Genomic DNA, 14,872 nt, shown 5'->3' with positions numbered 1-14,872 from the left:
CTCATTATTGAGACAAATGTACATCCTGCTCACCGACGTTTGCTTGATGGTCTTTTCCAGTTGATGGCAGTTTTAAATCTCTGCTTTATTCAATGTGTTCCTTTAATGCATATGAGTAAAATGGGGTTAACAATAGTAGCTGTTTTATAAGGTTCTTGAGAGGATTCAATAACACAACACAAAGCGTATGACATAAAGTAAAGGTGAAAAATGTTCATGTTTGTGACTTTTAAGTGATATTAATATTATTACTATTCCGTAAGAACTAAACAGGGATTGTTATTTCTGAATTCATCAAGTGAGTTACAGCTTTTGTCCTTGTCTGTGCTCCATCCAGTCTAATTTAGAGAACTGTAGTAGCCTCTTTGGTTCTGTGATGTAGACAGGCATGAATGGTCAGGGAATAAAAGACACAGAAATCTTTGAAGCACATGATGGTCCCTACTTTACAGGTGAGGAAGCAGAAGTTTGGGAGAATGAGTCTCAAGATGCAGCACAACCCAACTCCCGATGATCCATTTAAGGGACTTTCCCTTCTTTCTACCCACATGGTACATGAACATGGCAAGGAGATCTCTGTTTCCTTAGCCCTTTACCTGTGTCCAAGTTCATGGGCAATTGTGAAAGCCAGAGGGAGTCCAGAGTCTTCATTGATGTTACAGCTCCTATGAGGCTGGCACATTCCAGACAGGTGGGACAGACCCAAGGTCTCACAGGGGCGATTGACACCAGCACAGATGTCTTTTCTGAAAGCAGAGAACAGAGATGCATAAGCTTGCAAAGAAACATCTGAAAAAACCCTTCTGGAAAAAAATCTGGGTATTAACTCACATTCAGTGTGGTCTGGGAAGCATGATTAAAATTGTTTTTAAAAGTCCATACAAATATAGCGGGGTAATTCTGCATTCACAAGATTACTCTGATTTCACTTCTTAATTACTAAATCTCAGTAACACCTTAAAAATGTAGGAAAATATGACAAATGTTTTATTTTGAGTTGCTTCTGCCTTAATCCCAAGAGGCCAAATTACATTGTGTGGACCAAAAGAGAAGGATTTGATGGAAAATTTAAGATTATTTGAACTTTTATACAAAGTTAGGACAACGAGCAGTGGCCGAAGGTTTTCAAGTATATCTTTCTGAGATCTGTGCTCAAAATTCTCCTGAGAACTTCTGCTTATTCACGAAAACAGGCAGTTGGTCTCATCAATCCATCTGGAGCTCAAATCAGCTGTCTCTGCAGCCCCACTATGCTAACAACATGGCATATGGGAAGGAATGCCTATACAAATAAAAACTCCTTGGATCTCAAAAAAATACTGGTTATAGTCTTTAAATGTAAAAACGTGCTCCCATATGTTTGTGCGCATTATTTCAGTCAAGGACAAGAATTAACTAGTCTTTTGGTTTTCTTCAATTCAAAAAGAGCTCTTTGCCGAGAATAATTAGCACAAATGCTAACAAGGCTCTGAACTTCATTTAGTTACAGATCTTCAACTCACTGGGCTAGTGTGGGTACCATTTCCGGCAACAAATGGTCTGGGTTTTTTTGTTTGTTTGTTTCCAATGGGCCATGGAAAAGATGGAGACTCCAAAAACTCCTATGAGTCCTCAGTTCCCCTCAGGAGGGGAACAGCTCCTCAGGAGACAACAGCTGGGACAATGGGTTAGAACAGAGAAACAGCTCCCATCTCAGGGTACCCCGGCAGATCTGATCTCCACTGTCATAGTAATAGTTGTTGGGTGGTTTTGTGTTGGAGAGCTAGATTGAATCATACAGCCCAATCATTCTAACTAATTGCTGGGTCTGTGGGAGGATCAAGAAAACACTGTTCTGCCCCTACAGCAAGATGTACTGGTCACTATTTCACTTTTTTCAAAAAGTCTAGGCCTGCGTGGAGCTGCTGGGAAAAGATGGAGTCTATTGCTAACTCCCTGGCTTTCTCATTGTGATAAGACAGGAGTTAGGTCCATTAAACAATTGTTCACTGCATGCCTACTAAGTATCTAGCACTAAAGAGAAAACAAGGGGGTAATAATAGAAATGTAGGGATAGGAGTCTTCCAGGCCAGGAGATTATGCTCCCCAAAGCACATAAGCTCTACACCCCACCCCTATACTGGGAGTAGTATAAGAGAAAAGATGGCTTGGCATGCATCTTTCGGTATACTATTCCCACTTCATAAGGTATGCTCAAACCAAAATATGTTCAAGCAAATGTACCTTCTCCTCAATGCAGCTCTATAGAGAACCCTGTTGAAGTGGACCTCAGCCTGGATCTCTGGAGGCAAGTCTCACACCTCCCTCCCTGGTGCTGCCTGTTTCTTCAGAACAGAGGTTCCCAGAAGGGGGTGCTTTGGCTCACCCACCGACTCCTACAGGACATTTAGGCAGTATCTGGAGACAGTTTTGGCTGCCACATTCAGAAGTGGGTGCTACTCTCATCTCATGGAGAGGGGCCAGAGATGATGTCAAATATACTTCCATGCACGGGACAGCCCTTCACAACAAAGAATTAACCAAGCCAAAATGTCAGTGATGCCAAGAGTGAGAAATCCTGTTTTCTAATCTGAAATACTCTCCACTGTTTAGGAGCTGGTGAAGTTCAACATACATTGAAACCAGGCCTTTGTTCCAGCTCTGTTAGAACAGAGCTGTCTCTCTGTTCTAACCCTAATAGTTAAACTACTAGGGTACAACTGCCTGGATTCATGTCCCAGCTGTTCCTGTTAACAGCAATGAGATTTGGGGCAAGTGACATAACCAAACCTCAGTTTTCCGCTCTGAAAAATGGGAATGGCTAGTAGGAGTCAATGGCCAGGGTTGCTGTGGAGATTAAATGGAATGCTGATTATTCTAAGAGATGTAGCACAGTGCTACATCAAACACTCCACAAATGCTAATCATCCTCAACTCACTCATTTCTTCATGTGAGAAGGAGAGAAGAAATAATTTCTACTTTAAGGACAAGAAAAGAGGTGGAGCTGACCCAGCTTCCAAGGGTGGTCCCAGATCCAGGATTCTTCTCTACAGAGAGGTCCTGCCTGGACTGAAGTCTTTCCATGGCTTCTCGCCCAGGTCCTCAGTGTTTTCTGCCTGTTTGCTAGCTTCCCAGGGCCCCTGTGCTTACCTTCCCAACTCACATTAACCTACCTCCCAGGGGACTGACTGATGTCACAGGTTCCAATATGAACCTCTGGAGATTGTTTGCATTCAACCAATGTTTTGATACTTTCACTCAAAAGAGTGCTTCTGATAGTTGGAGTGAAGGCTGCTTATCAACCTCTGCAGGCATCCCATGCACTGGGAGAGATGACAGGCCCAAGTGTTCAGGGGCAGCCTGTCCTCCCCAGGGAGAACATAAACAAGGGCCTTCTGTGCAGGAGGTTCTTGGTGGCTGAAAGGCCAGGCCAAGCACCCTCCTCCATGACACGTGCCTGGATTTCTTAGTGTCTCTGAATCTGCATAGGGGTTCCCCCCATGAGAACATACTTCCCCATGAATGGAAGACCTTCATATGTCTAGATTAAAATAGTGTCTATTACGCAGCAGGTATTCAACAAACATTTATTGAATCAATGAGCACACATAGCCTCCAAGAGCCTGGGATGATCAGAAGAGTTTATCAGCCTTTCACAGCTAAGAATCCTAGAAGGCTGATGGTTCTTCTTTGTACCAGAGGGGCTATGTGTAATCAGAACAAAATACTATCTTCATGGGGGTAAAGGTAAATATTATCTTCAAGTGTAGGCAAACAGTTCTGCCTATTCAGGCGAGGGAGACCTGCTGCCTATATTCTGTCTTTAGCATCAGTCAGGGGTGGGTTACCAGGAGGACTGGTTTCTGTAGAGACAGTTGCATGTTTCTAAACTAGAGGGAAAGTTTTTAAAAATAAAACAAAGGATCAGAAACCCCATGCTGAAGACTCTCAGGAGTCTTTAATGAGGATCTGCAAACAATCTTCCTGATTGCTTATGGAGCTGCATGAAAAAGCCAATTTTAAAAATGAAGTCATTTTCAGGATAGGAAAAAGGCCTGCATTTTGCCAGCAGATGTAGTTTATTAAAAAGGAGAGTTTCCTGTACTGTTTGCCAACTGCCCCCTCACTGGTATGGGTCTTGGGAGTCACGTAGATCACAGGACTGCCTTTAAAAATGACAGAGCAGTGAACAGTAAGAGACACGCCTACATTTGAAAACCAGGTAACTCTCCACCCACCAGTCCCCTGCTTTGCAGACCCCGGCCTCCATGTAGTTTCCAGGGTACCTGGTGAGGAGGACAGCCACATCATGATGGGCAGGGTTGAGGTCACTCTTCGGATTGATGCTCTTCTGCCACTTACAGAAGCTGGACAGTGTCTTCTCCGCATGGTGGGTGATTTTCAATCCTTGCTGGAGAAAGAAGAGGAAGAGATGGGCACAGCTGAGTTTCCTGTGCTCAGGGCTCATCACACAAGTCCTTGGAAGCTGCCGAGCTGGGCCAAGATCTGGGTGGACGCCTCAGACATCTTTTTGGCATGAGTTTGGCAAAGGCCCCTCCCTGCTCTCAACACCATTACCCTCATTACTTTTATTAAAAGAACCTGAAGGACAAAAGTGCGGGACAGAAGTTATCACTGGAACAAGTAGCCCTTAAAGAAAACTTAAAAGTACACTGGCCAAGACCAAAACCTGTGTGATGTTCCATCTTGCAGCTCTCTGCTTCCTAAGCCAGTACAATTCCAAAGAGGCATTTTTATTTCTATTACCAATAATAATAATAATAATAATAATAATTCAACACTAAGCTTCTTCCTTATATGAGAACTACAAGGCTGGGTTGCACTCAACACTTGCTTGCCCGTGGTTTCCATTTTGGTCTCACATCCGTGGGTGAAGGGCAGAGGGTGACATAATCTCTCCAGGCTTCTGACCAGTTAGGATCACTGGCTGTCTGACAATGACCAGGATGCTGGAGGGGGCACCCCCAGCCTGCAACTCCCAGGGTTCCCGAGTCACCCACTTGGCCCAAAGTTACTACTGGGGATGGGAGGAGAGGACTTGTTCCAAATTAACTGGATGAACACTTGTCAAAAGGAGGGGGAGGGATAATCAGCTCTAGGGGGACTCCAGCTTCATGTGAATTTCTAAAGGAGACATTCCTTTCACTTGCCCCATTTCTCTGGGATCTCAGTATGAAGCTATCTTTCATACAAGATGGATTCTACCTGGAGAATGACGACTTCCATTGGCCTGCTCTGAGTCTATCACTCTGGCTTCAGTCCAAGGAGTTTGAGACAATCTCTACATGAAACCATGAACCTGCTTCGGTACCGTTCTGTATTTTGTTAAGGCCCACACCCCAAACAAGACCTGAGAGGCTGGCAGTTGCCTGTTAAAGGCATCTGCAGGTCCCAGGTATGCTAATGAACCACCACAGAAACACAGAAAGGTGGCTCATCTTCACTCATGAAAACTCATGTGCTGCTAAGCATTCTGAATTTAAATAAAAGAAACAGACTTCACTATTTACTAATCCTCACTATTTCATCGTCCAGCGGAATGCTAGATGGTGGAGGAGGAGGCAGAGTTGTGGGAGACTAGCTGGGCACAGGGGGCAGCCTCCCGCCGCTCATCTTGTCAAGCCCTAGTTACAGTAGCAGCCCTGCCAGATCCAACAGCCCCCACCGGCCATCAGGAACCGGCAAAGTCGGAATGGAAGGAAAGAGAAATAAATGAAAAGGCAGAGAGGAAGGAAGGGTAGAGAAAGCAATGTTTCCCGATCATTTACTATGTGTCAGATACCTTCACTATGTGTCACATACCTTCTTTCATTTAATTTAATTGCATCTTCTGGGCATTTTTTCCTTAAGAGAGCAGAGTTAGTTTCATTTTATAATAAGAAGGAATTAAACCTCAGAGACGTGAGAAGCTCGCTGAAGGTGAATCGGGCCAGATACGGAATCGAAGGCTCCAAGAACAAGGGCTTCCAGGTGAAGCGCGCCTCCCGCGGGTAGCCCGCCTGGTGAGGAGGCGCCTCAGGTACAGGCCCTTCACACCGGAGGCCCGAGCATTCAACAAAGCATCAACTGCAATTCAATCACTTTGAGGTCTGTTTTCAATCCTGTATTTCTTCTTCTGTTTGGTTATGGGCTTTTGTTGTTTTCTGTGTGTGAGCGAGGAGGTCTCTGAGAGAATACACATGAATTAAAAAATAATACCATCTAAAATTATTCCAAAGAAGAAGAAATCCTTAGGTATAAGTCTAGCAGAACTGGTGTAAGCTCTGGATCAGGAAAACGACCAAACACTGTTGAAAGACAGGAGCCTCAATCCCAGCTTCACCGCTTACACAAATACTGACTCAGAATGGAACAGACTTAAATGTAAGATGTTAAACTTGGAAGTTTTAGGAAAAAAAAAAAATCACAGGAGAAAATCTTGGGGACCTGGGACTAGCCAAAGGGTTCACAGACTTGACAGTAAGGACACGAACCATACAAGGGAAACTGAAAGACTGGACCGCATTCAAAATTAAAAATTTCTCCTATGAGAGAAATCTTCAAAGACAATGAGAAGATGACTGTAGAGTGGAGGGAAATCTTTGTAAGACAAAGATTCAGACTCAGACCTAGAAGACATAAAGATCTCCCAAAACTCAACAATAGAAACAATGACAAAATAAGCAAACATAAAGTTTCATCTCACTGAGGAGGATGGACAGAGGACAAATAAGCACGTGAAGACAGATTCAACATCTTTTGCCATCAGAGAATTCCAAGGTAAGACCTCCAGGGCCTGTCACTCCAGACCTATCGAACAAAGGCAATGAAAGGCAGCGGCAGCACCCGAAGAGTGGGGAGGACAGGTGTGCTAAAGCTGGTCATCAGGAACACTGCTGGTGAGGACAGAAACGGGCACAGCCTCTGCAGACAGCAGCTTGACAGTTTCTTTAAAATACAGAACAGGGGAACACCTGGGTGGCTCAGTCAGTTAGGCATCTGCCTTTGGCTCGGATCATGATCTTGGTATCCTGGGGTGGACCCCCGCCATCAGGCTGCCTGTTCAGTGGGGAGTCTGCTTCTCCCTCTCCCTCTGCCAACTCTTCTTGCTCGTACTCTCTCTCTCTTTCTCAAATAAATAAATAAAATACTTTTAAAAAATTAAAATAAAATAAAATGGAACAAATACTTGAAGACACAATTTGGATGTATCTTCAGGGAATTAGGCTGAATGAAACAATCCAATCTCAAGAGGTTACACATACTCTACAATTCCATTTGTATAACATTCTTGAAATGACACAATTCTAGACACAGAGAACAGACTAGGGCTTTCTAGGGGTTAGGCTGGTAGGCAGAGGGGGGGATACAAAAGGGTAGCATGTGGGGACTTGGTGATGAAACCATTCTGTATTGTGTCAATAGTCACATAAATCTACATGTGTTAAAACTGCATAGAATGAAATGTACACAGAAAGACACCCCCCCCATCAGCGCTGGTAAAGCTAATGAAATCTGAATAAGGTAAGGGTTTGTACAAATATTAACTTTTCGGTTATAATATTATACTCCAGTTAAACCAGATGTTAGCACCAGAAGATGGGGGAGGGATATAAGGGAATTCCCTGAACTGTTTCTTCTAATTGCATGTACATCTATAATTATTTCAAAACGAGAGTATTTTTTAAATATCTTAAAAATAACTGATCTGAATTAAGGCTTAAGGGTTGCAACAGAAAATCTTACAAAGCGCTTTTCAGTATGATTCTATGTGGGTTACTACTTAATTTTACATGACATTCCATAGTTTTGATTCAAAGGGAAACGTTCAATGAGTGACAGTGGGTAGGAAGAGCCCACACACTCACACACCCATACACCCCACATACACACTCACATACCCATACAACCCCACACACTCACACACCCATACACTCCACACGCTCACACACCCATACACCCCACACACTCACACACCCACACAAAAGTGTCAGTTAAGTTCCCTACATAGCCATAAATACACAGAAGCAGAAGAATCCCATCTTAGAATGTTCTCCTTTGATTCACAAAGGCCCTGGTGGGGCACACAGCTCAAGATGGGAAACCACCAGATCGGAAAACTCAATTTTAGCTCCAATATTGGCGAGACTCACCATTTTGTAAGACTTAGATACCAATCCATGAATGTTCATTTAAAGAAAAGGGAATGTTTACTAACTTCCACTCTCCCCAGTACCTGAGCCAAATTCAGTGTCCACAAGGACACCTCTTCTTCATCCTGAGGAAAGCAGAGTCCTTTTCCAGATGTTGCAGCAGGAACACTACCTCCAATTTTCCCATCATTACTAAGGGCCCATTTCCCTGAAGGGTCTTAGGTTTTATGCATCCAATCTTCTCACTTCAACAGTGAGGAAACCCAGGCCAGAGAAGGGCACAATCTTAGCCAAGCCACACAGCAGCGGTTGGCAGAGTTGGGCTTTCATTCCAGGTTTGCAGCTACGCATCCAGGACGAGTGGCTTCCAAACTGTTGAAAACTTCTCTAAACTTATTGCTTGAATAACTGGAATGATTTATCAGTTAGCCAACGAATGACTCTGACTTTTTTCTATTCCCCGAGGTCACACTCCCACCCTGGGGAGGAGACAAACACAGAAAGAAACCCTCTGCTTCTGAGACCCCCAGCTCCTCATCCTCCTCCTGCCCTCTGACCACTTCTCAGGCCCCTCTACAGGCTCTTCTTCTTCAGCCTTCCTTGGGCTCACAGCTTAGTTCACTCTCGATCACAGTCAGATTGGGGGAGATCATCTGTATGCCCCTGACTCTCCAAGCTAGATCTCACCCCAAACCTCTCCTAGAGGGCAAACTCATGCACTCAAATCTCGTGATGGGCACCTTCTAGCTGGCACCAGAGGACCCCCCAACTCAGCATCCCCAGAGTCCTCCCCCGACAGTATTCACCTGCTCTTCTTCCTGCTTCCTCTCAGCTGAAACACCATGAGCTTAGCAGCCTCGTCTCGAAACCCCAATGTCCTCCTGGTGGTCTTCTCTTCCCTCTGCATCTGACGTCCCCATCTGTCCTCGTGTGCTGCTAGTCGACCTCGCCTCCTTCTTTACTCCCAGCTGCCCGAGCTGACACCCTCTTCATTTCATGCCTGGCTTTTGCTCACATCATCTCATAACTCTTCCCCTTTCTTCCTTGTTCTTAAATCCATTCTCCAGGCTGGTGCCAGACCGATCTGGTCAAAACCAAAGTCTGCCCATATTATGACCCAGGACTCAAGACCCCTCGGAGTGTGACCTCCAGGAGGCTCTCCCTTCATCTGCAGCCTCACAGCGCATGTTCCAGCAACATTCAAACAGTTGATATCCCCCACCCCCGTCATGCCATATACCATGCTCTTTCTACCTTTCTTTAAAAATATATATATATATATATATTTTAGAGAGAGAGAGTGCGGAGAAGGGAAGAAGGGGAGGAAGAGAGGAAGGAAGAGAATCTCAAGCAGACCTCCTGCTGCACACAGAGTCCAATGTGGGGCTCTATCTCATGACCCTGGGATCGTGACCTGAGCCGAAACCAAGAGTCAAACCGTTAATCGACGAGCCACCCAGGCACCCCTTTACCTTGCTTTCTTCAAGCCGCTTCTCTACCTAGAATGCCTTCCTCCCCTCTCTTACCCCTTCAACCTACCCAGCATCAATCCTTTGAGACTCAATCTGAGCATTTCCAGGAAGCCTTCCCTGACCTCATTCTGGATTATGTTCGCACCCGTTTATCTCGTGCCCCGCTGGCTCACAGCACTTGCTGCCTGGGGTTAGAATGGCCAGACCGTGGGCCCGTTTTCCTCCTCAGTTCTTTTCAGCACAAGGACTGAGGCTTATTTCCCTACTCGCTTCAGCCCTGCACAAGCCTGACACACAGCAGGTGTACACCCCACCCCGGGGCCGCACACCACCCCCGCCAGGAATGGAGAAAAAGTGAAGAAGACGCCCACTGTGCTGGACAAAAGTGCAGCACCCATGGGGACAAGGCTTCGTGGTGAGTCAGTGAAGAGGCAAGATCTCCTGTGGCTTAGGGAGGCGGAAGGTAAGGGGTCAGAAGTATAAGAACAGAACAACGAACATCTGTCATAATAATCCTGGTGCCTGTGGTAGGAACTGCTGGGCAGCAGGTCCACGTGGCTCTCTCATGTTTCTTCAAGTCATCTGAGCAAAGACACCAACAGCTTTTGTCTTTCTCCAAGGATGTTGTGTAGAAACAGACTTGGTGTACTGAGTCAGTGTTCCCCTCCAGGGAAGAGGGCAGATTTCTTCACTGTCCAGGATAATGGCTCCCTCTAGGGCACAAGCTGACAGGCTTGCTCCCAGGCACCTCTGAAGGGCTGATGTTTCCTTGGGTTGGAACTCCTCAGCCGAGATGAAGCCCACTATGTGCCCAGCATCCACCTGGGCTGCCCCTGTCTCCACAGCAAAGGGACAAGAGGGGCGGCCGCAGACATGAAGCTCGAGCTTGTGCTGTGTTGTGCTGTGCTGTGTCGTGTTGTGAGGAGGAAAGTCCTCCATCCCCACCTGGAAGGCTCACGCCATCTCCCAGCATCATATCCACGGAAGCATGGCCGGAGAGCTGGTGAGCCTTGCTCTAATCTAAGACTCTGTATAACTCTTGACAGCAATAAGGACGAGAAGGGAGAACAGGGACCCAGCAGTCAGGATCCCTGACAGCTGAGGCTGAACTGTCTCCACATGGGCTGGGCCTGCGAGGTTGTGGAGATAAGCGAGCAGTGGGACCACTGGCGGAGGGAGGGAAGGAGAGGAGAAGGAGCAGAAATGTGGATGGCAGCCACGGGGAGGATTCTTCCCCCGTCCCATCACGCCTACAAGAGCAATTCTGGAATAACCTGGGGGTTAGTCACTGAAGAGAGGAACGAAATGTTAGGGCCTGGAGCCTCCTCTAGTGCTTTTGTCAATTTTTGCTTTTTTTTTTTTTTTTTAACAAAGCTAGTGCACAAGGAACTAAGGCGCTGATCATTTGTGGCTAGGTACCTCCCCGCTGTGTAGAACTTCCACCTGCAATATGTGGCATTTAACACATTTTCAGTGACAAGGTCATCAGGACACCTTAATACTTCTCTACTAAATGTCACGATTCTGCAGGCAGGTTTTAAGTGAGTACAATTTTTCTCTGCCCCCTTGGCCTCTTAATCTCCAAGTCTCATAAAAGCTAAATCCAGGAAACACTTACCCTTTTAGTTTCTTGAATGCCTTTGAACACAGAAGCCTCAAGAGGCATTAATTAATGAGCTTTGCCTCAATACCACATGCCCTGAGAGTGTCCCTGTTGCAAAAGAACTGCAGGGGGGTCATGCTGGCTCCCCAAATTTGGGGAGACTTGGACCACACGTGTTTCGTGAAGCACCCTCGTAATTATTTGAGCTCATCAAGACAAATCCCCAACCACACTGATGTTGCCCCTGAAAAATAGCTTTTCCTTTTTGTTCTTCCACTGTTGGTTTTATTTTTTTTCTCATCTCATTTTCTTAAGTGAGTCCAATGCACTCCCCACTTCCCCTTCCCTACTCATTTGGGTACGTGAGGCCGAAGGAGAAAGGAGCGCAAGAAGACGTCAAGGAAATCAGCAACCGCGCACAGAAACAGCCCCAATGGGAGAGAAGAAATGATTTTGCAAAATGTGGCTTTTACTATAAATTGTTCTCTCTGGATAAGCTCCCTTTATAATGAAAAAAAAAAAAAATCTTGTATCCATTTCCTTGAGAATTGCCAGTAGAGCTTGGGATTCAATACATAAGGTGATTATTCTCTGCCGGCCAGGCTTAGGTTCCTCAGAAAAAAAGAGAGGACGCAGAGAAGGGAAAGCAGTACAAAGCTTTAAATGAAAACTAAGGAATAACTCCTCGATCGGTGGAAAGAATTCATTTTTTTTTCTTTAAAGATTTTATTTACTCAATTGAGAGAGAGCGTGCGAGCGCCCAAGCAGTGGGAAGATGCAGAGGGAGAGGGAGAAGCAGGCTCCCGGGACCCTGGGATCATGACCTGAGCCAAAGGCAGATGCTTAACCCACTGAGCCACCCACGTGCCCTACCAGAGGGAAAGATTCTTGATTTAAAAAAGTGATGAGTGAGTTGGGGGAAATCAGAGGGGGAAACAAACCATGAGAGACTGTGGACTCTGAGAAACAAACAGGGTTTTGGAGGGGAGAGGGTTGGGGGGTTGGGTGAGCCTGGTAGTGGGTATTAAGGAGGACACGTATTGCATGCAGCACTGGGTGTGATGCATAAACAATGAATCTTGGAACACTGAAAAGAAATAAAATAAAATAAAATAAAATGAAAAAAAAAAGATAAAGAAAAAATAACAATGCAGAAACTGGGAAAAAAAAAAGGTGATGAGTATACAAATTCTCTGCCAGTATTTTTGACACTGATCCTGAAAGAGCCACAATTTTATAGGTCATTAATGATCTAAAAATTCTCAAGGAGGGGGCAGGGGAAATCACCACCCTGAATTCCCAAAACTAACAGACTTTTTAACTCCAGAGTCTCACAAAAGGGAACCCAACCTTAAATCACTGTGAGACCAAGAGGGAAATTCATTCTCTGTGAAGACAGTCGCCAACTCCCTGCCTATCAGCCCACCGGCTGCTAATCAAGCCAGCCTGCTGCCCTCAGGCTCTGTCCCAGATGGCATATCCGGCCTCATCCCAGCTCACTGGCATCCCTGTTTTCTCTCTAGCCTGTTCTTAAAAGAAGTCTCATACTTCACATCCTAATCTTGTCCTGCCAATTTTGTTTTCCTCCAACAATTCTGCACAATTCTGTGAAATGAGCCTACCAGCAACAAATTTACGGGGTTGTGGTAGGACCTCAGAGGGGACGATGGGAAGTAATGTTTACCCACTGGTTTCTGGGAGCCAGATACTACGCTCACGAATGCGGGAATTCACATGTCTGGTTCTCACAGCAACCCTAGGAAGTAGATATGATTCTCCCCATTTTACAAAATAAAGAATGGAGGTTATATAACTTACCCAAGCTCCTACAGCTTGCAAGGGGAGGGACTAATGATAAATGGGAAACTCTCCCTGATGCCAACTGCTCACAGGAATGGGAAGGAGGGGAGTCATCCTATCCTTAACCTCTGGCCCAAAAGGGGAACAGGGAGGCCATTGAATGAATTGGTCTAAAGCGCAAAGGGCTTGAGGCCAAGTCTGTGTCCAAGTCTTTGAGGGAGAATGAAAAGTTCAAAGGATAGGATGAGGGTCATAACAGGAAAATGAGCGCAGGAAAACGAGCGTTTGATTCAGGGCTGGAGGGAGGTAGGTCAGGAATGAGAGCACACTGCCTCCTCTCTGAAGCTACTCGTTGATTTCACAGCCCACGATGTCTCAGTATGCCTGACAGGTCTTTCCAGTGCATGGTTTTGGGTACCTCAGTTTCCCCTGGTCTGAAATATGACCACCTAGTCTTTGAGGAAGTCTCTAGAATGCTCCAAATTGAGTATTATGTCTGATTATCCTGGTTTTATCTCAAAGTGCAATGACAATCCAGAGTGGTTTTTCCACGCTATGGAAAATTACAGAATTTCTGAACTTTATTGACCAGAAATTCTCTTGAACCCACCATAGGAAATGAAAACCAAAATGATGTCAGCTGTCAGATGTGATTAGAATAAGAAAGACGGGAGTTTTTCTTAGGCATAATGGAGGACCTACCAGCTGGGCCTGCCTCAGCTTGCCCACCTCATATCACTTTCCACGGAGCCCTAGAACCATCTCTCTAATGCCTTTCTCTCCATATTATCCCTCAGTTTGGAACCACCGGAGGCTCCCCTAGAATGAGACCCACATCCCTTTATATGGGCTCTATCCCTTTACAAGACTTTTCATGACCGTGGCCATGGCTGACCCTCATCTTTGCCCTCTGACTGCTGACTTCACATACTCACTTTCCCTTATGTATTATGTACCCATAGGACTAGGTGGTGAGCAACACCAAACCCAGCCTCGGCCTTCAGCCCTACATACTAATGAAGGGAGGCTATCAAACCAAAAGTTGTGAAATTACAAGTGTGATATGTGCTATGGAGGAGAATTTCACAATCATATAATTATGAAGTTATATGATAGAATCTTGCTGGGCAGGAAGGTCAAGGAAGGCTTCCCCAGTGAACTGACTCTGGAGCTGCTATCTGAAGGATTAAGGTGTCAACCCAGCGAAGACAGTCCGGGCAACAAGACCATGGCAGGAGACACCATGAAGAGAAGACTACTGTTCTATTCCAAAGGCAAGAGGGGCATGGTAAGGATGAGAGAGGGAATTAGAAAAGCACTAATTCTTTTAGTGATTTTCTAAAAGCACTTTAATCCAGGGATGGGGATTGGAGAGTGGGTGCCAGGAAGGGGGGATATGACTGGATTACCATTTGGCTGCAATGAGAAAATGAGATTGAAAGGAATCCAAGTAGACCAAAGTAAACACAACTGTAGCCCAAGGAAGAGAGGACTCCATCTTGAATTTGAGTGATAGAAATGCAGATGGTCAGACAAAATTGGCAATACCTACTGATGGACTGGATATGAGGGGTGGGAAAGGGAGGTGTCATGGATGTTTCTGGATCTCTGACTTCCACAACTAGAACGGTGATGATGCCAGCAGAGAGACCCAGTGTGCAACAAGACCAGGTGTGCATGGAGCAGGGCAGATTGGGACCCACAATCTTCTTTCCTGCCTCCTGCATAGTCCACTGTCTCCTCTGTGCACAGCCAGGTGTACTCAGCCCCCCTTTTGGAGGTTGATTATCAGTGATGTGTACAGTGATGTGTCCTCATGTGTAAGATGCTAGTTTACATGCTCAAAAGGCACCATGCAGGTCCC

General features: G+C 45.6%; 1 protein-coding gene across 3 annotated transcripts in view; it reads right to left on the bottom strand.

Annotated features, from left to right (window-relative positions):
- The window catches only part of ADAMTS12 (ADAM metallopeptidase with thrombospondin type 1 motif 12), a 292,155-nt gene that overhangs the window by 116,630 nt on the left and 160,653 nt on the right, over window positions 1-14,872 (bottom strand). For all 3 annotated transcript variants that reach the window (XM_082724445.1, XM_082724446.1, XM_082724447.1), the window contains 2 exons: window positions 4,267-4,391; window positions 597-746 (listed from right to left, as the gene is read on the bottom strand). In XM_082724445.1, the coding sequence (XP_082580571.1) occupies window positions 597-746; window positions 4,267-4,391 (275 nt within the window). The remainder of the gene's footprint in view (window positions 1-596; window positions 747-4,266; window positions 4,392-14,872) is intronic.

This window comes from Mustela nivalis (genome assembly GCF_964662115.1).
Source record: "Mustela nivalis genome assembly, chromosome: 3".
NCBI lineage: Eukaryota > Metazoa > Chordata > Mammalia > Carnivora > Mustelidae > Mustela > Mustela nivalis.
The sequence above is the reverse complement of the archived record's forward strand: the minus strand, read 5'-3'. Positions and strand labels throughout refer to the sequence as shown.